Source organism: Dreissena polymorpha, chromosome 6 (genome assembly GCF_020536995.1).
Source record: "Dreissena polymorpha isolate Duluth1 chromosome 6, UMN_Dpol_1.0, whole genome shotgun sequence".
Classification (NCBI taxonomy): Eukaryota; Metazoa; Mollusca; class Bivalvia; order Myida; family Dreissenidae; genus Dreissena; species Dreissena polymorpha.
Genome location: NC_068360.1, coordinates 17765753 through 17789402, shown reverse-complemented (window position 1 = coordinate 17789402; position 23650 = coordinate 17765753). Strand labels below are relative to the sequence as shown.

Genomic DNA, 23650 nt, shown 5'->3' with positions numbered 1-23650 from the left:
CTGACTGTTTTGGGCACTCAGGGGGCAGACTGTCCCCTTTCACTTGTATCCGCTCACAGACCGGGGTTCGCAGTTTGACCTCGGCAGGCTTGCTCTGTACCCCTTTACGTGTAACACCGCTCACCCGCACCACGTACTGGCACTGGTATTGGAGGTCATAGATCTCGAACCTTGGCGCCTGCAGAGAAAGAAAAATTGAGTAAAGTTTTACAAGAGTAAATGGCTCCTGTTTAATGACTTCTTCATTTAATTATTACATTATTTTACTCCAAATTATTTTGTGCAATTAAATTGGGCCAAATTTAAACTGACTGCAACTTTTTCTGGGAACAAGGACTGCCATTTTTGAACCCTCTACACAAGGGAACAATGAGCTGTCTTTCAAGCTTAACCCTCCATTTAACCTCTACACACTTTGATGAAAGGGTACATTGAGCTCTCTTTCCAGCTATGTCCTCTATTAACCCTCTTCCATTTAAAAGCAAAGTGAAAATGGATATGTGCAAACAGCATAAAACCAGAACAGCTAGCAAGTAACTCGCAGTCTCTTCAGGTTTGATGCTGTTTGCTGCTCATCAGTATTTAAGGGTTGGAAATGAAGCCTTTTAACCTTGAATCTAGAAAGAAAGGTCTTTAATAAAATTCAACTTTCTGAGGGACATCAAATACGTCAAAATACAAATATAAGTGTTAAAGGGTTAACTCTATACACAACTTGCTGCGGAGGTAAAATACGCTATCTTTCAAGCTAAACCAATCTTTTTAGCCTCTAATGATTACTATTACAATAAGTTATGTGGACAATGTTTGTTATGACTTACATCTGATGTTGCGGAGTAATGCCGAGACACGGGGGAACCATGCTCACAGCTTTGGGGGAACCAGAATATGAGGAAACTCTTCACAAGGCTGCTGAACTCTGAAACACATAAAACTGGATCTTAAGATCGAGGCCCAGTATCACAAAATTATTTCCAAATTGAGAGAAATTTGATCATCATGCTCAACTTGGTGTTTAAAGAAGCTTTTTTTTTGGTTTTGAGTCTGACGCAACGTTGAGTTTGTAGAGAAATACATGTGTATGTGCATAATTCTTATAGCAAGAATAAGATAAGATCTTATTTAAGATTTTAGATTGTTCGTGAGCTGACTGACATTCTCAGTACTCAGCTGAGTGGAAACTCAATTCTCATTTTCTGAGTTGAGCTCAAATTTGTGTTTTTTGAAATTTTAAAGACTGCATGATGAATGAATTTATTTGAAATGCCAATGCAAGGGCAAGTAGGCAAGTCAATTTCTGCTCAATTTAAAGCCCACATGTCATAATGTTTGTGATAATCAGCATAGCATGATCCCATGTTAGTTCATTTTAAAACCACATGTAAGAATGTTTGTGATATTCATTATAACACATGTAATGTTTGTGATATTTGAAATAGCATGTTGTACTATTTCTTATTCATTATAGGAAAAACCAATCTCCAGAAAAGTACCAACATATACAAGTTTGTATAATACAATGCATCACAACACATAAAACACAATACTTAACAAAATCTGGGTGTAATGCATGTGCCTAAAGTGTAAACCCAGATTAATCAGGGACAAAACTTTCCGCTTCTATTATATTTGCAATTAATAGTTAGTATCTTCTAAGCAAAAATATAGTTGAGGCAGAGAGTGTCGTCCATGACAAACCATGATAATCTGGGACGACACTTTACGCACATGCATTATGCCCAGTTTTCCCTGAACACTGCTCCTGTGATGTAGGGTCACGCACAGCCTTGGAAAAGTCTATGCAAATTACCTGCACTTACGGACCACTGAAGTTGGGCTTTCAATGAACCCTTGTCGAAATATGGAATACCATCCAGCACCTCTAGGTTGCCGACTTTGATGATGTCTGCGTACACGGAGTAAACCTGCTTGGCATTGTCTGAAAATACACCAGGAAAAATATGTCATTTACACCATGTAACAATCATACCATATTTATAATTATACCCTATTTATCATTAAATTTCACCATACTATCAAAAAGTTTTAAATGGATTTTATACCATGTGAAAGTTACAGTGCAATAGCATTGTCAGGATTCGACACTAAGGCATGTCCAAATAAGATTGTCTAATAATACCGTTAAATGTCATGCTAGAAAATCTTCATGACGCTATTCCGACTGGTCACGCTAAAAAAAAGCTATCTACACTTATAAATATCACAAACTGCTATGAAAACCTATTTTCTGAATGTTTTTACGGGTATGAAATAAAAATATTACTGTATTCGTTATTTACATGAACCTGAAACTAGAGTCTATAAATGCAAAGTATGCATCATGATTCATCACTATTATTGAATGTTAGGGAGAGCTCTCTGCAGAAATTGCTTGGTTCAACTGGTCAAGTTGTAATGAATATTAATTAGATTTTTTTTTAAATAAGTGCATTTGTACACAAATGTTTTACAAAGGACCCTTATTGCAAACAAATCAAAAGTCCTCGGGAGGCATTATTTTGGATTACTCTTGCAAGTTGCATGTAATCTTAATTTTAATTTACTAGTACTCGTCCATTGGTTGTTATAATATCATGTGACCTGCTTTGCACATATGTTCAATTGGAAAAACCCCGTCCCTATAATTCTCTGTACACTTCACTTTGGAAAATGGCATACTTTTTTGTTAATGAATTTTTTAAACACATTTATTGTCAATATTTGCAAGAATCAATTGCAATGACAACAGAACATTACAATATATGAGCATTGAAGTTATTTATAATTCGGTCTGTTTATACACAAATCTATCAATAAAGAAATATAGACATTTGGTTCATAACACAGGTTTGGGGCTGTTATGCACGTTAAATTGGAGTTACAGTGTATGTTTATTGTATCATGTCCAGATTAAAACTGGTGAATATTCAAGTAAGGACTAGTGCAATTTGGGTTTCTATTGATAAAACAAAGAATCATATTTCGAGTTAGGAGTCCCAGGACTTCTGTTTTAAAATCCTATTAAGTTCAATGATAAACAGGTGATGTGTTTGTGAAACACTATGTCCCCATATATTTGACCTTTGACCTTGAAGGATAACCTTGACCTTGACCTTTCACCACTAAAAATGTGCAGCTCCATGAGATACACATGCATGCCAAATATCAAGTTGCTATCTTCAATATTGCAAAAGTGTACTTTAAATGAGCGATTTCAACCCGTATATTTGACCGTTGACCTTGAAGGATGACCTTGACCTTTCTCCATTCAAAATGTGCAGCTCCATGAGAAACACATGCATGCCAAATATGAATTTGCTATCTTAAATATTGCAAAAGTAATAGCAAATGCTAAAGTTTGCACAAACAAACACACAAACAAACAAAGCAACAAACCAACAGACAGGGCAAAAACAATATGTCCCCCACTATTATAGTGGTGGGGGACATACAAACAATTCAAGCAGTTTCATAGTTTATTTTATTGTTTTTCTCTATGCTTCAAAGAAACTTGCATATGTTAATTAATTGTTTTTAATCTGATTAAACAGTGGCATGCCACACATTTGGTTATTGCCTCTGTCAATACAATTATAGTCTAGAAGACATCTGATTCATGCTAATAGATTTCAAATGGACCTTGTCCAATGGTCTTCCTGTACAAAAATAAGTTAATGTTGAAGCCTGATTTTGCATGCGCACTGCTCCCTTTGGCTTTCCCCTGCTGCCTTCCTTGACAGGTCAACACAAATTGTATGAAAATCTGTTGAAATTGTACACTTACACATATTCAATGGAAAATAAAAGGACTCTAAGCTCAAAACTCTAAATTTCAAGACTACTGAAAATCTTATCAATTTATTGGATTAAAGAAAACTTTACAAAAAAGCATTGGTCTGGATTTACAACCTGTCCCATTCTTGCAGCTTCCTTAACCATTCCTTACAAATAATGATATTGCATAACTGATATACAGGATGAGCATTTTTATTTTATTATGGTCTCAGAGAACACACAATTGACCACTCGCCAGCTGTCAATCAAACTCATGTAATAATCAATCAGATTTCGTTTTTTGCGACCACATGGTCCGACAAACAAAGACTGTCGGAGTAATGGAATAAGCGTTTTATGAAAACACAACTAAGTGGGCGGAGCGATCGCGTATTTGGCGACTGGTCAATTTCTCGCAAGGTAAGATTGCTATTTCACATCCTACCTACAAAATCTGAACTCTCAAAATCTGTGCAACCCACATACACATCTGGTAACTAAGAGTACTCCCACAACCTTGAAGACTAACATGAGCAGGGTGTTGCAAATATGGGTCTTTTTTGTTTTGCGGCCAGCGTAGCTTTAGACTAGCCTGAGACCACAGCACCTTGTGTGACTTCAAAGCAGGCAGCGTAGCTCCTGACATTACTGCACAATTTCACAGGCTGGTCTGTAGCTATGCTGACCACGTATGGAATAACGCACATCTTAGCATGATACTGCTCATATGATATTTGCTGATATCTCAAAATATATTTTAGGAACACAATTATTATTGCTTAACTACCCAGTACATAATGCACAAAGTAGTCCTGAACTTGATAACAGCATAGTGAAATATAATTAGTTCTCATTTCTAATGTAAAAACATTTGGTCATTCATGTAAAAATGTGTACTGATGTTTTTATTATACTTCTCTTATGTCATTTGGATATGTGGTATTAAACAAACCCTGCTAATGTCCTCATGGTTAAATTCCTTCACATCAAAACTCAAAAGATTGTTAACTTACTAATAAACACCAATACATCAATATTTTTTTGTAAAGCCAATTCTGTTATATCTGTTATTCTGTCATACAGATAGTTGTGTGAAATGCATGTGTTGTTATAAAAATTCTCAGTAAATGAACTTAGTTAAAACATCCTTGACTTACATATTGGAATGATGAACAATTATGCATATGAGTTACATCCTGGGAAATGTGGGCTTAATTTGTGCGCCTAAAGTATAATATTATCTTAGATTAGCCTGTGCAGTCTGCAACACTGTCTGCTTTTATGATATATTGTTTCAAGAAAGTTTCTTGTTAGCAAAAATCAAGTTTAGGCCAAAAGCGTCTTCCCTGATTAGCCTGTGTGGACTGCACAGGCTAATCTGGGACAACACTTTATGCACATGTATTAAAGCCCCTTTTCACAGAACAGGGCTCAAACGTTTTTGATTCTCAATATTCAAATTATGTACATGTAAGCAAAGTGTCATAGAGTATGATCGTGATAAAGTTTAAAATTATTACCAGTATGCATAAACATAATCTCAAAATGCAAATGAGATAGTAGGAAACAAACATCCACTAAACATAAAACTTCTAAACAAACACCCATTGAAATTTTTCAGATATCACTAATTTTGTTGTAAAACTCATAATACAGATTATACAGGTTTTATCAGTAAAGCTTGTTAAAAGTTATCATTCAATAAGCCTTCAAACATATTCAACCAATCACCAATACACCATTTAAAACTGCAACCAATCAAAATTTACTTTTGGAATCAAATAAAAATCAACCAATCAGAAACTGACAACAACAATCAATTAGAATCAGTAAATGTATGGTTACAATGTTAATTGAAAGGGATAAACAAATTGTGGATTAATACAGTGAAACTACAAGCCTATTTAATTATCAAACAACACAAAATCAAGTTTTTGATTGCAGGCTGTTACCTTTATATTTGTCTTCAACAAAAGTAGCCAATGGACCAGTTACGAAAAAGTTGGTTGCATCTACAAGTTGAGAAAAAAAAGTTTTTTTTAAGAAAGAAAGTTTCAACGTCTTCACTTGAGGAATAAAAATCAATTATTTACATGGTCTTCTGCTTTTCACTAAATGTTCTTTTGTAAACAAATGTAAATAAATGATTCAGTACATCTCTATTGCATATGATCGAATAAACAACCAAACCAGTTAAAGCATGAAGCTTCCGCTAGAAAAGACAAAATAATCTAATATGAATTAATAAACTGGCAATCAAATTCTACATACAACAATGATGAATACCATAATGAATACCTTTATACCAATAATATAAGCTATTCATTGGTTAGTAAAAAAATGGGAAAGTTTAAAAAATGGCTTGCATGACTTAATGTAAAACATGCAAATATATAATTTTTATATATCCCATAATACATTTTGGAATTAAGGTTACGAAACACAACAAGATATCCAAACAATAATCATTACCAACTAATTTGTTAATGGTATTCAATGGTGTGAAATTCATTATTACTAACTGTCACTTATTTCTAAATAATAATTGAATTGTGTTATAATATAACAAATGAAAAGTATAAATATTTTAAGCCTCTAAGTCTATCAAGTGAAAAATTAGATTTGTTCTAACTAGTAATTCAACAGTTGGAAAATAATATTTTAAAGATTTCCCCCAAAATTAGAGGTTACTAGTAAAGGAACAATGACATACTTAATGCATTTACACCAACAGAGGTTATATTTGAACAACTTATTGTTTCGTTTGCCATGTACTTCCAACACATGAGAAGATTTTGTTGTCAAAGGTGCTTTGATTTTTAATGTAAGTTCTGAACAACATTTTGGTTTTTCTAAGTGTAAATTAATTTCAGCAATAATTGGAAGACACATCATGTTTATGAACAAATTAATGTATTGTCATTAGGATAAAGTGGTACCGCAACTTGGTGATCAGTTAAACTATGTTATGAGCCACTTTCAGCAAAAACATGGCTATAAGCATGTTCCTAGAGTGCCAGCCAAGATAAGCATGTGCAGTCTGCTGAGCTAATCAGGGAAAACGCTTTTATGGAATTTTTTGTTTATAGAAAGTTTCTTCCCAAAGAAAATCCAATCAAGGCTGAAGTGTCGTCCCTTATTAGCCTGTGTTGACTGCACAGCCTAATCTGGGACAAGACTTTACGCACATGCCAGTTTACCCAGAGGCATCTCAAATAGATTGAGATTAAAATTAATATAAACTAAATGCTGAGATGGGGACAGACAAGTCTTAAGATATACTCAAACATACTCATATGAGCATTGTCCTGGGTCGATCAGGGATGACACTTTCCGCTTAAATTGCATTTTTGTTTAGAAGAGATTCCCTTAACCCTTTCTCACATAGAAGCAAAAGGAAAATGGCTAGTAACTCGCAGTCTGTTCAGTTGTTATGCTTTTTGCTGCTTATCAGTATCTAAGGTTTTGAGATGAAGCCTTAAAAACTATAATCCAGTAAAAAACGTCTTTAGTTAAATTCAACTTTCTAAGGGACTACAAATGCGTAACAAGAGGGCCTGAAAGGCCCAAAGTCGCTCACCTGAGATAACAAGATATTATTGGGACAAATCTTCTGACCAAGTTTCATGAAGATCGGAAAATAAATGTGGCCTCTAGAGTGTTAACAAGGTTTTACTATAGCCATATAAGGAAAAATGCCCTGCCCCCTGGCAGCCATGTTTTTCAACCAACCGGCATCATTTTTGAACTCCTCCAAGATATTATTGGGATGAATCTTCTGACCAAGTTTCATGAAGATCGGACAGTAAATGTGGCCTCTAGAGTGTTAACAAGATTTTACTATAGCCATATGAGGAAAATTGCCCCGCCCCTTGGAAGTCATGTTTTTCAAGCAAACATAATTATTTTCAAACTAATCCAAGATATAATTGAGACCAATCTTCTGACCAAATTTCATGAAGACTGGACAATAAATGTGCCCTCTAGAGTGTTAACAAGGTTTTACTATAATAGCCATATATATAGCCATATAAGGAAAATGCCCCGCCCCCTGGTGGCCATATTTTTTAAGCAACCAAAACCATTTTCGAACTCATCCAAGATATCATTGAGACAAATCTTCTGACCAAGTTTCATGATGATCGGACAATAAATGTGACCTCTAGAGTGTTAACTAGGTTTTACAATAGCCATATATGGAAAAATGACGCGCCCCCTGGCGGCAATGTTTTTCAACCAGCCTGCATTGTTTTCGAACTTGTCCAAGAAATTATTGGGATGAATCTTCTGACCAAGTTTCATGAAGATTGGACAATAAATGTGGCCTCTAGAGTGTTAACAAGATTTTACTATAGCCTTATATAGCCATATAAGGAAAAATGCCCCGCCCCTTGGCAGCTATGTTTTTCAAGCAAAGGTTACCATCTTTTAACCAATTCAAGATATCATTGGGAAAAATCTTCTGAGCAAGTTTCATGAAGATCGGAAAATAAATGTGGCCTCTAGAGTGTTAACAAGGTTTTACTATAGCCATTAACAAAAAATGCCCCGCCCCCTGGCGGCCATGTTTTTCAACCAACCAGCATCATTTTCGAACTCATCCAAGATATTATTGGGATGAATCTTCTGACCAAGTTTCATAAAGATCAGACAATAAATGCGGCCTCTAGAGTATTAACAAGATTTTACTAAAGCCATTTGTAGCCATATAAGGAAAAATGCCCAGCCCCTTGGCAGCCATGTTTTTTAAGCAAACGTAACCATTTTCAAACTCATCCAAGATATCATTGAGACCAATCTTCTGACCAAATTTCATGAAAATTGGACATTAAATGTGCCCTCTAGAGAGTTAACAAGGCAAAATGTTGACGCCGCACAACGGACAACGGAGGACAGACAAAAGGCGATCACAAAAGCTCACCATGAGCACGTTGTTCTACGTATCAATATGATAAACAGTTAAATGAAAAAATTCCCTAAAAGTGGAAAGCGTCATCCCCAATTAGACTGTGCGGACCTCACAGACTTATCTGGGATGACAATAAACGCACACAGTTTAAGCCTGTTATTACCAGATCAAGGCTCCTTTGTTCATGGTTATTTTATATTTATATGTTTTTATTCAGCTTCAATAAAAATGGAGACTAGTTTGATGATGACTCCAATCAGAAATGAACATAAGCAGATGAACTGTACTTATTAAACTGTAGTATCAGCCTTCAATAATCAACCAAGTAATGAGTAGACCAGACATTATTCTATATGGGCAGTGCTCTGTGAAAAGGGGGCTTAATGCAGATGCATAAAGAGTCGCAGTCCGCACAGGCTAATCAGGTACAACACTTTCCGCTTTTTTTTTTTTTTAGGATACCCTTCTTGATGAAAATCTAGTTTAGGCAGAAAGTGTCCTCCCTGATTAGCCTGTGTAGACTGCAACAGCCTTATCTGGAACAACACTAAACGACATTCATTTATCCCCCTTTTCACAGAGCGAGACTCAAATTTAGGTGGTATACAAAGTCACCTGTTTGTACAATGAAATTAATTGACTGTAAAACTTAAGGATGAATAACTAAATAAAAGATAATCTGTCACTAATCTTGGTAAATTCACTCTTTTTAGCTCTCTCTTTTATGTCACCATTCTACAACTGTTAAAGGATCTATATACCATGCTTTATATCAAGCAGTAGTAAGTAGTAATGTGTTTAGCTATGAACCTTGTCTCATACTGGCTAACAGTGAGTACATAGTGATGTTACTAATGTTCTGTGTTTAGCTGAGGGTACCTTGTTTTATATTGGGTGGGAAGTTCGTAGTGATGTGTAACCTACATACCTTGCTTCATATTTGGCGGGGAGTAGGTAGTAATGTACTTTGAGGCCCTGTTACTGATCAGTTCTCGGTTACCATGGCGAATAAGAGCCTCAATCTGTAACAACAACAAAACAGGATTAACAAGTACACACTTATTACAAAATTAATTATTGGCAATAAAAAACAAAGACAAACAATTACTGTGAACTTAATTATCTAACAGCATGAGCATAAGTTGATTTTCTAACGTTGCAAGCTCCTGTGATCTTGGTCTTTGATCTCTTGATCTCATTATCAATAATCAATGCCTCTTTCAATCCAAGGCATTCTTTAGATCTCATGCAGTTTCATATTACAGGCCCCTATGACCTTGACCTTTGACCTCATAATCAATTGCTATCTGGTTTCCCTCAAAAGCATTCACCATACCAATTAAGATAATAGTAGTTGGCAGCATTTGTATAAAAACTAAGCAGAAATGAATTTCTGTAATAATCCCCCTGACCTTGACCCCTTGACCTCAAAATCCATAGGAGTCTTCCTTTCCTCCCAAGGAACCCGAATACCAATTGAGATGTTCAGTGTTCTCTAGATATCATGTGGAAATTTGACCTTTGCACTTTCTACCTCAACCACTTTGGAACTTAATTTGCTCTTGTCTGCAACCGTCATATCAATTTTAAAAATTGCAGGTAAAGTGCTTAATATATTACTGAATAATAAATGTACAAAAAAACGACTGAAAGACCGTTGCAAAGCAATATACCCCCACTTCTTTTAGGGGACCCATAATAATTAAAGTTTCCACTTGCCTGAATGTGATATGTTGTCCCGGGCTTCAATTTATCCAGCTTAAATTCGTGGATATTCTGAAAGAAGAAAATGTTCACATAATTATGAGCCATCTTCTGGAAAACGAGGACACAAATCTTTATTTATTCTCACTGGGCGACCCACAAGGCCAATTACTCTCTCCGAGTTAGCTACCTTACTTGTGTTCTAACAGCATGGAGAAATAGATAAGTGTTACATTTCCAATTTAACTGATTATCACAATAAAAATAAAAATAGGCTTGCTATGACTTAAAAATAATAATTAATAACTTTTACAAAAGTGTCAATATATTAAAAACTGTTGATAATGAGTAGCATCATAACATAACACAAATTCCAAATATTTATGTTAAGCCATGTTTCACACATTTAGCATGTGAAACACTGAGTAATGATTACATTTGATACTATGTAAACATTAAAATTACCTTTTAATGTCTTGAACATATATGAAGAATTAATGATATATGATGTTGGCATTTAAGAAATTTGGTAAATAAACATTTTTACTAACATGTTTAGAACAACAAATGTGCATTTTTGGTTTAAACAAATGTGCAGCATAAAATATGCATAATCAAGAGATGTGCTTGTCAGAATCACAATGCCCCCTATTGCGCCGCTTTGAAGCCATAAATTTGACTTTTGACCTTGAAGGATGACCTTGACATTGACCTTTCACCACTCAAAATGGGCGGCTCCATGAGATACACATGCATGCCAAATATAAAGTTGTTATCTTCAATATTGCAAAAGTTATGACCAAGGTTAAAGTTTTGACTCCGCTTTGAAGCCATATATTTGACCTTTGACCTTGAAGGATGACCTTCACCTTCAACCACTCAAAATGTGCAGCTCCATGAGATACACATTCATGCCAAATATCAAGTTGCTATCTTCATTTTTGCAAAAGTTATTCAATATTGCAAAACTTTAACCAAGGTTAAAGTTTTCCACAGAATGACAGACAGACAGACAGACAGGCCAAAAACAATAAACCCCCGATCATTCGATCCGGGGGCATAACAAATCAGACTTTGAGAGATCATTACAAATATCCAAGCTTTAAGGGAAGATCGCAACTGATGCGACTCCATTGAGTTGTAACTTCTGTGACCAACATTAGCTACGACTCTCGTCATGAGTTGAAGAGGCATGTCCTCCTGGACAAATAGAGCCGTGTTCTGAGAAATCTGTATTAAATGCATGTGCGTCAAGGGTTATCTCAAATAGGACCTGCATCAAGGGTCGTCCCAAATAGGACCTGCGTCAAGGGTCATCCCAAATAGGACCTGCGTCAAGGGTCGTCCCAAATAGGACCTGCGTCAAGGGTCATCCCAAATAGGACCTGCGTCAAGGGTCATCCCAAATAGGACCTGCGTCAAGGGTCGTCCCAAATAGGACCTGCGTCAAGGGTCATCCCAAATAGGACCGTTAAGAAAATACAGGCTTATCTGAGAAAACACTTTCCTCCTAAAATGGATTATCGTCTAGAAGAGACTTTTCTTAAACACAAAATTCCATAAAAGCGGAACATGTTGTCTCTTATAAGCCTATGCAGACTGCACAGGCTCATCTGGGAAAACACTTTACGCACATGCATTTACCCTTTCCCACTCAGAAGTTAAGTGAAAATAGCTTTATGCAAACAGCCTAAAACCAGAAAAGCCTGCTAGTAACTCACAGTCTGTTCAGGTTTTATATTGTTTGCTGCTCATCAGTATTTAAGGGTTGGAAATGAAGCCTTTAAAAATTTGAAACTAATAAGAAAGGTCTAAAATTAAATATAACTTTCTAAGGGACTACAAATGCGTGAAAATACGTATCTAAGGGGTAAAGGGCAAAGTCTTTTTTTTTTGTAAGAACGTGTCACATAAGATTACTAGGAAGTTGTGCATTATAACCTACCCCCGGCAGTGTTTTCTCCAGGACTGGTATCCTCACTAACACTGGACTGGCTTGTGTAAGTCGCTCACTCCACGTCAACTGTAGATATATACATGACTTGATGACAATTATTTATTTTAGCCATGCTCCTGGAAGATGGGGCTTAATGCATGTGCGTTAAGTGTCGACCCAGATTAGCCTGTGAAGTTTGCACAGGCTAATCAGGGAGGATATTTTCCGCTTTTTGGAATTTTTTGTGTAAAGGAAGTCTCTCGTAAACAAATATCCAGTGGAGGTGGAAAGCATTAAGCCCTATTTTCCTAAAATGCAGCACTTACAAATATTGAGTTTGAGACTGATGTTAAAACAGATACTTGTTTTGCCAGATGTTACATGAGTCTGTCACCAAACAGCACAAATTGAAGATAAAAGTATTTCAAGGTTGATAGAATTCTAAACATTTCAACTCGTTATTATTTCTATAATGCACATTTACAACCTTTAATTCCAAACAAAAGAGAAGTAAAATCATTTTCTTTGTTATACTACCAAGAACAAGAGGCGCCCAGATTATATTTGAACAAAATTAATGATGCAAAATAAGAATTGTATTAGTACCTTAAATGAATTTATTGTTTAACATGAGATCAATTACATGCAAAGACAATCATACACCTTTTTTAAGACCTATTGCTGAGTTAACTCTTTCAGTGCGGGAACCGAATTTTGAAGGCCTTTGCAAACAGTTTGGATCCAGATGAGACTCCACAGAACATGGCGTCTCATCTGGATCCAAACTGTTTGCTATTCTGATAGTATTCTTTGAAAAAAATCGAAAAAAATGCTAATTTTAGAAATTCAGCAGACAACATTTTAGCAGACGACAAATTTCCCAGCATGCAAAGGGTTAACATTACTCCTCTGTAGAGGGCGGTTAAGGATTTTCCATATGCTAAACTCCATGCATCCATTTGTCAAGGTCAATAAAGTTCACTCTCTCCTTCTTCGCAAACTGAAGGGTCTGTTTAAATGTGTGACTTAAGGTATGTCCTGATGGAACACCATTTACTTTTGACAGTTTGGAAACAGTTTTGGAACGCCAGCTATTTACTTCAGTTCCTTTAACCCTTTCCCACTCAGAAGCAAAGTGAAAATGGTTATGTACAAACAGCATAAAACCAGAACAGCCTGTGAGTAACTTGCAATCTGTTCAGGTTTTATACTGTTTGCTACTCATCAGTATCCATGGGTTGGAAATGAAGCCTTTAAAATTAGAATCTATTAAGAAAGGTATTTAATTAATTGTTACTTTCTAAGGGACTACAAATGCGTCAAAATACGTATCTAAATGGTAGAGGGTTTATGAGACACTTGCTCATGCAATGCAAAACTTGGACAAAGAGTTCCGCATAACAAACTTACATTTTTCGCTACCTGTTGTGCCTTTTCTGATGTAAGAAATTTTTAGTTGCCTTTAGGACCCAATTTAATAAAACATAACCTGATCAGAAATAACAAAGTTTGTCCATCTTTCACCTCTTAACTAGATTTATAACTGTTTGGCATAATGTACATTTAAGCCTGCTTTTCTTAATTTTTGCAATGTTAATCTGATGAACTTTTTTGTTTTTCAAAGGCACTCATCAATATTTTTGTGATTAATTGTGTAAAACGTTCTTTCACACATGGCTTAATTAGACGGTGGGTTGGTGCATTTACTTTGGTGATCATACGATTGATTTTTCTGATGACGTCCGGTGTGGCCACATTTCGGCATAGGAAGGTCAGAATTTGTTTTTTTGGTGTTGATGTCCAATTTTATCAATAATTTTTTTGATGGAGCCCAAGAAAATTGTATATCCCAATGCTTTCAATTAATTTTGAATACTCTTATACACATGGTCTTAAAAAGTTCAACAACTACCCTGTCCACTTAATCACAAATTTGTCCATGCACAATGCATAATGAATAGCAATGCTGAAACACCAAGATTATGATTGTTAACCCTTTGCATGCTGGGAACTTGTCGTCTGCTAAAATGTTGTCTGCTGAATTTCTAAAATAAGCATTTTCTTTGATTTTTTTTCAAAGAATACTATCAGAATAGCAAACAGTTTGGATCCTGATGAGACGCCATGTTCTGTGGCGTCTCATCTGGATCCAAACTGTTTGCAAAGGCCTTCAAAATTCAGTTCCAGCACTTGAAGAGTTAATGATGAGAGTAAAAGCAAATTGCATTGATTTTTCTCGCAAACCTGTCTTAATGTATTAAAATATTATCTGGGTGCCTTTCCTAAACAACATAAAAAAGTCCTGATCCAAAACAGCATCATAAAAAATTGTCATTTCAATCATTCAAGTGTTTTTAGAACAGAGGAGAATCAATTTTTTTATACATTAGTTGCTTACCTTCAATAAAATTTTGAAAGTTCTCATGTGTGGCTATAAATTCCATAGTATCAGTGCTAAATTTTATTATTAATTGGCAAATTAACAATCACTTTTAATTTTTGTTTAGTTGCCAATAAAAAATAACTTTAAATGTTTATTTATTAGTAAACACACAAAAACAGCATTGTTACTTTGACTTATAAAATATCAGAAATAAAAAATCTCATAATTTGTTACTAACTGACTTAAAAACAACGATAAATAAAGAAACTATCTCTTACATATGAGCTTCACTCTATAAAAACCAGGCTTAATGCATGCACTTAAAGGACAGTCGGCACAGACTTAATGCATGTGCTTAAAGGACAGTCTGCACAGGCTTTATGCATGTGCTTAAAGGACAGTCTGCACAGGCTTAATGCATGTGCTTAAAGGACAGGCTGCACAGGCTTAATGCATGTGCTTAAAGGACAGGCTGCACAGGCTTAATGCATGTGCTTAAAGGACAGGCTGCACAGGCTTAATGCATGTGCTTAAAGGACAGTCTGCACAGGCTAATCAGGAAAGACACTTTTTGCCTTGACTGGATTTTTGATTTAGAATATATTGCCTTGACTGGATTTTTCATTTAGAATATATTGTCTTGACTGGATTTTTCATTTAGAATATATTGCCTTGACTGGATTTTTCATTTAAAATATATTGCCTTGACTGGATTTTTCATTTAGAATATACTTACTTTACACAAACAATGTAAAAAAGTGGAAAGTGTGATCCCTGATTGGCCTGTGCAGACGCACAGGCTAACCTGGGACGACAATTTATGCACATGCATTAAGCCCTGTTTTCACAGAGCACGCCTAATATAGCTACAACTGACTATGCTACAGCAGCTTACAGAGTACTTCCAGATTGGAATATCGGAATACTTGGGAGCCATCCAGTGTATCGTGACATCCACCAAACCCTTGCGCAGAGTTGTGGCCCCTTCTGTGATGTTCTGAGGAGAATCTGGTCTTTGAACACCTGCAAATGGAACCCAACCGGCCCTTTAATGTAATTTAATGCTAGATCTGCACGTTTGCAACAAAAACATTTACCTAAATTTGTAAAAAGTAAAAAGCACAAAAAAGGGCATAATTGTGCTTATAGGCTGGATAAAGTTAAAGGTCTTGATTAGTTAATTTTAATTATTAAACACACACACACTAAGAAAAACACATTAAAACTTAAACCTCTAAGGGCTTGTCCAAAGCAGTGCACAAGAAAATCACATGGAAATACGTCTCAAAACTCAAGCAAACTTCCAGTATGTTATTCTATCAATGAGAATTTACATAACTATGCACATGTCACATCGATATTATGAACTGGTGAACATCACAGGCACAAGATCATACATCACATGACTTACGCCTAGATGATTTGAATGGTTCTGATATGGGTGAGTAGCCCTGTGTGCCGCTTGAGGTTACCATGGCAACCCGGTACTGGTACCAGTGACCTGCGTGCACTCTTTCCAGGAGTAGGCTGGAGACTGCAGTCTGAAAACATTCAAATAAAAATAGACATTATTTTATATTGATATAAATTTTACTTTATATCAACATCAATATCATCTTCATCATCATCATCATCATCATCATCATCATCATCATCATCATCATCATCATCATCATCATCATCATCATCATCATCATCACCATCACCATCATCATCACCATCATCATCATCATCACCATCATCATCATGATCATTATCATCACCATCATCAACATCACCACCACCATCATCATTATAATAACCATAAAAACCACCACCATCAACTGCACTGCCACAACCATCATTATCCTCATCATCATAATCTCTGTCATTGTAATAATCATCAACATCATCATAACAATCATCAAAATTGTCTTGCAATATATAAGGCATTAAGCTTCCACATTTTAACTTCAGTTCAGTGATTCTTTTTTCCCACCAAAACTAGAGCTTTGTTGACTATATTGAAATAAAATTAGAGAACAATAAAAACAAAAGTGTCTTGCACTTAATGGTGATAAAGTTTATAATGAATAAATTGCTTTTATAAAATGCAATTAGTTTGCCGCTCGTACTTAAAAACAATTTTATGAGGATTGACTGACAGAGTGACTCCAATCTGTCTCATTTAACTCTTTTAGTGCTGGAACCGAATTTTGAAGGCCTTTGCAAACAGTTTGGATCCAGATGAGACCCCACAGAACGTGGCGTCTCATCAGGATCCAAACTGTTTGCTATTCTGATAGTATTCTTTGAAAAAAAATCAAAGAAAATGCTAACTTTAGAAATTCAGCAGACAACATTTCAGCAGACGACAAATTTCCCAGCATGCGAAGGGTTAAAAACTGGTGTTCAGGGATATAAAAATCAAGCAAATCTGCCTCCTTTCAAGACTCTTACAATGGACTTTATCTCCCAGTAGGTGTCTTCATTCCAACCGACAGGTTTGAGGTTGGTGGTGTTGCGCTGTTCTACAATGTACACCCTAACCCCGTTGCCTGCTCCAATTTTCTCCGGCACATCCCAGGTGATATAGAGTGCTCTCCCTTGTCGTTTCTCTTCAAATGTGAAGTTTTTTGGCACGCCCGGCAGATCTTAAGATGAAGCATATTTACACAATTAACAAAATAAACCACGTTAACCTGGGAAAACTGGGCTTAATGCATGTGCAAATTTTCATCCCAGATAAGCCTGTGCTTTCCGCACAGGCTTATTAGAGATGACACTTTCCGCTTGTATGGTATTTTTTGGTTGAAGGAAGTCTCTTCTAATCAAAAATCCAGTATATGACCTAGTGACCCAAAAATGGGTGTGGCATGTAGAACTCATTAATGTGCAGCTACATATGAAGTTTCAAAGTTGTAGACAGAAGCACTTTGATTTTAGGGCCAATGTTCAAAACCTTAACAAAATGTTAAGGTTTTAGCACGACAACCACAGACGGCGGACGGCAGAAGGCGAGCTGGCTTTGACAATCTCCAAAAACAGCCGAGGTTAAAAAATTGAGAATTGTGACAGTCCACGTTTGCATTTTAAAGATTAAGCTTGGAAAAATTGTATTTTATAAAGAACAAGGAAGCATACATGAACACACCAGTTTCACTAACCACAAGTTCATGTTATAAATCAAAACTGCAATTTGATAAATGCCTGAACATATGGCCATTTTCTCCCTTTCCACTGAAACCTAAACAGTGTTTTTTTTCACCGTTTTTGGAATGGGGCCGGGTCCCTTTGGAATGGGAAAATTTGCGGCGTTTTAACTAAAATTGGGAAAATAATGTTGTTGTTGTTTTGCTAAACAAGAGCTGTCAGAGGACAGCGCCCTCGACTATTCGAGTGCTTGACAGTATTACGTAAGCCATCATGGGGAAATTGTTTATATTCAATTAGGTCAAGGTAATAAAGTCATATTCTAAGTGGAAGAGAACCATAATTGAAACATATTGATTGCTTGTGTTTTAAAGAAGTTGTACTTTATAGACAATTCTGAGTTCAGGTATATTTTCCACAGTCTATTGAGCATTTGTAAAGGCATAAAACAAACAAATAAGATTTTATTTCAAGTTTGATAGCAATAGCTTGGGTGGGATGGTTGAATGGTCCTTCAAAAATAAAATAAATAAATATATATATGTTTTTTTTTACCATGTTTAAAAAAAAAACTTTTGCGCTTTTTGGTAGGGGTGGGGGGGGGGTTGGGGGGGTGGGGGGAGATTATAATGTGGGTGTGTGGTCATTTATTAGATGATCTTTCAAAAATAAGAGAAAACAAGAGCTGTCAGAAGACAGCACTTTCGACTTTTCGAGTGCTTGACAGTCTCACATAAGCGATCATGGGAAAATTGTTCATATTCAATAAGGTCAAGGTAATATAGTCATATTCTAACTGGAAGAGGACCATAATTGAAACATAATGATCGCTAATGTTTTAAAGAAGTGGGACATTATAGAAGATTCTGAGTTCAGGTATATTTTCCACAATCTATTGAATATTTGTCAAGACATAAAACAAACTAATCAGATTATATTTCATGTTTGATAGCAATAGCTTAGGTGGGATGGATGGACGGTCTTTCAAAAATAAAATAATAAAAATTTGTGGGTTTTTTTATAACCATGTTTAAAAACAAAAAAAAACTTTTGTGTGTGGGGGGGGGGGGGGTGGGGGGTCGGAGAGGGTGAATTATGTGGGGGCGTGGTCATTTATTACATGATATTTCAAAAATAAAAAAAAACAAGAACTGTGTTTGTGAAACAATGCAACCTACTGAAGCCATATTTTTACCTTTGACATTGAAGGATGACCTTGACCTTTCACCACTCAAAATTTGCAGCTCCATGAAATACACATGCATGCCAAATATCAAGTTGCTATCTTCAATATTGCAAAAGTTATGACCAATGTTAAAGTTTTCGGACGGACGCACAGACTGACGGACAGTTCAACTGCTATATGCCACCCTTCCGGGAGGAAATTATTTTTATTTTTTTTATTTTTTTTTAAGGGGGGGGGGGAGGATTCTGGGGTGGGGCGTTGGGGATGGTTTGGGTGGAGTCTATTGTAGTATGTTAGGTAAGTGTTGGTTTGTCAAAGTATGAATCAAATCTGATCCTAAATAAAGAAGTTATGGCAATTTAAGCAAAATTTACTTATTTGACCTTGAGATTCAAGGTCATTCAAAGGTCAAGGTCAAAGTCAATTGCCATGTACAGTACCTTCATGATAGTAAGAAAGAATTTGAAGTTTGAATGCAATAGCCTTGATACTTTAGAAGTAAAGTGCATCTAAACACAAAATTTAACAAAATATTCAAAGTTACTAAGTCAAAAAAGGGCCATAACTTCATCCAAATGACAACCAGAGTTATGCAACTTGTCCTGTACAGTCCCCTTATGATAGTTAGCAAGTGTTCCAAGTCTGAAAGAAATAGCTATGATGGACCAAAACACAAAACTTAACAAAATTTTCAATTTTCTAAGTATAAAAGGGGCCAGTCAGAGTTACATAACTTTGCCTACACAGTCCCCTTATGATAGTTAGTAAGTGTTGCAAGTATGAAAGCAATAGCTTTGATACTTAAGGAATAATATGGACCTAAACACAACTTAACCAAAGTTTTCAATTTTCTAAGTATAAAAAGGGCACATAATTCTGTCAAAATGCCAGCCAGAGTTATCTAACTTTGCCTGCCCAGTCCCCTCATGATAGTAAGTGTACCAAGTTTGAATGCAATAGCATTGATACTTTATGAGAAAAGTGGACCTAAACGCAAAACTTAACCGGACGCCAACGCCGACGCCAAGGTGATGACAATAGCTCATAATTTTTTTTCAAAAAATAGATGAGCTAAAAATCCAGTTCAGACAGTAATGTCCCTGATAAGTATGTGCGGCTGCACAAGGCTACATGTAATATAGAACGACACATTACGGACATGCAGTATGCCCCATCGTTAAAAAGCAACGCTCAAATAGCATACTATATTTAGAGTAGTCTGGTTTCCTGCACACGTAGCCGCACAAATTCGGACAACACTTGCTATCGTCGTCGCAGTCACCGTCTGTTCTACAGGATGCTAAGCAGGCGGCCTCAAAACCTTTGGCAGATTCTGGTTTGGGGCAGTCTCCCGCTTTGTACATGTACGTGTAGTACAAAAACTCACAGGAATCTTCACACGTTTTTTCACCGTTCTGAAATTAAATGAAAAATATGTAAATAAGTGCTGTCACTATCAAGTGATCTGTTTGGAAAGAGAAGGTCTTTCTGTGTCAGACAAATTTGTTTCCAGGAAACACAGACAGACAGGACTGATTAAAGTATGAAGAGTCATGAGTGGTGCTTTTTCTGGTGGAGATGTGGTCAGGAAATCAGAATAGCAAGTTTCATGCAATTACCATTCATAGTATAGTAGATATTTTACATGTTTTAACCAGGGCCTATTGGACCACCTGATGGATAGCCAGACATATAGATTTGATGTGCTCATATCCAAGAAGTGTATGTTGAAAATGATATGTTTCATTTTGTTACACCACAGCATCAAAGCATGCGAAAAAGCCTGCAAATTGAATGGTGTTGCGGGAACTTACATGCTATTCCCAGACAGACAGTGGCAGGAAGATGAAATACCAACAGGCCTCCACTGCACAATCTACAGTGCTGAGTAGGAAGCCTTTGTTTTTCTCATTTAGCTTACCATGTTTGACATTTGCATAGACACCAGTTACATGTGCATACATAAAACATCAGTAAGATAACATATATGGCACACCCAATCAGAATTGTGTTGACATATACATCTAAATTACTTTATGTGTATCAACATTTTCGCGAGTTCTCCAGAATTTTCAACAAGTGGATCCTCTCTCACTGCAGAATATACCGAACAATTAGGCAGACGGAATGGCTAAGCTAAGATTGAAAGAAGACAAAGAAGAGCACGAAGTATGAACTGGAGGATAGAACACCATCAGTAAGTGCCTGTTAATAACTTAAAGGGGCCTTTTCACACATTTTGGCATGCGTTGGAGTTTGAAATGTTAACATTGGATCTAAAAAGCTCCAGTTAAAAAAACAGAAACACAATGCCCCCTATTGCGCGGCTTTGAAATTAAAACAAAAATTGTCTGACCTTTGACCTTGAATGATGACCTTGACCTTGAACTTCCACCACTCAAAATGTGCAGCTTCATGAGAACGCCGCTTTGAAATAAAAAATAAAAAAATTGTGACCTTTGACCTTGAAGGATGACTATAATGGATGACCTTGAAGGATGACCTTGACATTGAACTTCCACCACTCACAATGTGCAGCTTCATGAGAACGCCGCTTTGAATTTTTTATATTTTTTTACCTTTGACCTTGAAGGATGACCTTGACCTTGAACTTCCACGCCTTACAATGTGCAGCTTCATGAGAACGCCGCTTTGAAAAAAAACCCACTTTTTTTTCCTATAGACCTTGAAGGATGACCTTGACCTTGAAGGATTAACTTGACCTTGAAGGATGACCTTGACCTTGAACTTCCACCACTCAAAATGTGCAGCTTCATAAGAACCCCGCTTTGAAAAAAAATAAAATTGTTTTGACCTTTGACCTTGAAGGATGACCTTGAAGGATGACCTTGACCTTGAAGGATGACCTTGACATTGAACTTTCACCACTCACAATATGCAGCTTTATAAGAACACCGCTTTGAAATTTTTAATATTTATTTTGACCTTTGACCTTGAAGGATGACCTTGACCTTGAACTTCCACCACTCACAATGTGCAGCTTCATGAGAACGCCGCATTAATTTTTTTTTTTTTTTTTTGACCTTTGACCCTGAAGGATGACCTTGACCTTGAACTTCCACCACTCAAAATGTGCAGCTTAACGAGATACACATGCATGCCAAATATCAAGTTGCTATCTTCAATATTGGAAAAGTTATGGCCAATGTTAAAGTTTTCGGACGGACAGACACCATATATTTGACATTTGACCTTGAAGGATGACCTTGACCTTGACCTTTCACCACTCCGTGAGATGGACATGCATGCCAAATATCAAGTTTCTATCTTCAATAATGAAAAAGTTATGGCCAACGTTAAAGTTTTTTCGGACGGACGGACAGACTGACACACATACTGACGGACAGTTCAACTGCTATATGCCACCCTACCGGAGGCATAAAAAGTAACCCTCAACTGGGCTCACACCACTGACCACTGGAGTAATAGTCTATCGCTTGGACCACTCGGCCATCCGTGCTCATACAATGAGTTATGTGTTTTATACTTTATAAAAGCAATCCACAAAGTATCACAAAATAAAACGACAACAACAGAACTCTACAAATTATTCAAATTATCGTTTTGCGTTGCAACACTTTATTATTTTCAGGTTTTTAAATCCTCAAAAGATGCATAAAATGGATATTTTAGAGAATGGTAAACATTCAGTATTACTGTTTCCTCACAAATATCATAGCTACAACTTAAATTTTTAATTTTGTCTATAAACCTAAATGTGAAAAGGCCCCTTTAACAGCCATAGGAATACAGTCCAGTCATTAACAGGTGATCATCCTCAACTCGCAAACGGGGCACAGGTGCAAAATTTATGAATGACATTAGGGCATAATGTTTCGATTAATATCATTTCAATTATGTAAATTAACTTTTATTGAGAAGTCATTTATCTGTGATAGCCATAAAAATCATGATTATTATATACACAGCAAACAAACTTCTTTAATGCATTTTTTTTTTTTTAAATGCTCTTTACAGTAAAAAAACCTGGTGACATTATTGTTCATAAAGCTAATAAAGATATTACTTACAATACTATGAATATAAATATTTATAAAAATTAATTACGAATCAGATTCTGTTAAACAAATATGTTGATCACAACAGCTTTTCAAATTTGAAAGTGAACAATAACATACACCTTGTGATATATTCAATTAAATCATGTTTTTGCACTTTTTGTTTGTAGGTTAAATCCCTTTAGAATTCCACACAATTTGTCATGTAAACCCTCACTTCATTTGAGCGATCCTTCTCCTCAATGACTCTATCTAATGCATTGCTTTGTACTATAAATAAGAAAAGTACACCACTTTGCAACCAAATGCACCTAATTCCTTATAATCAGTTTAACCCTTTCAGTGCGGGAACCGAATTTTAAAGGCCTTTGCAAACAGTTTGGATCCAGATGAGACGCCACAGAACATGGCGTCTCATCTGGATCCAAACTGTTTGCTATTCTGATAGTATTCTTTGAAAAAAATGAAGAAAATGCTTATTTTACAAATTCAGCAGACGACATTTTAGCAGACGACAAATTTCCCAGCATGCAAAGGGTTAAGCTCCATTGCATCGAAAGCCCAAGACTGCTATTCCATCTGTCCT

The 23650-nt window shown here is 36.1% G+C and overlaps 1 protein-coding gene across 1 annotated transcript in view; it reads right to left on the bottom strand.

Moving 5' to 3' along the window:
* Nucleotides 1-23650, bottom strand: part of LOC127834882 (anosmin-1-like) — a 71924-nt gene that overhangs the window by 8438 nt on the left and 39836 nt on the right. The window contains exons 4-14 of the mRNA XM_052360992.1: nt 20229-20439; nt 17146-17339; nt 16118-16247; nt 15602-15729; nt 12333-12410; nt 10403-10459; nt 9612-9705; nt 5727-5786; nt 1811-1939; nt 822-919; nt 1-178 (exon numbers count right to left, since the gene is read on the bottom strand). Of these exons, the coding sequence (XP_052216952.1) occupies nt 1-178; nt 822-919; nt 1811-1939; nt 5727-5786; nt 9612-9705; nt 10403-10459; nt 12333-12410; nt 15602-15729; nt 16118-16247; nt 17146-17339; nt 20229-20439 (1357 nt within the window). The remainder of the gene's footprint in view (nt 179-821; nt 920-1810; nt 1940-5726; nt 5787-9611; nt 9706-10402; nt 10460-12332; nt 12411-15601; nt 15730-16117; nt 16248-17145; nt 17340-20228; nt 20440-23650) is intronic.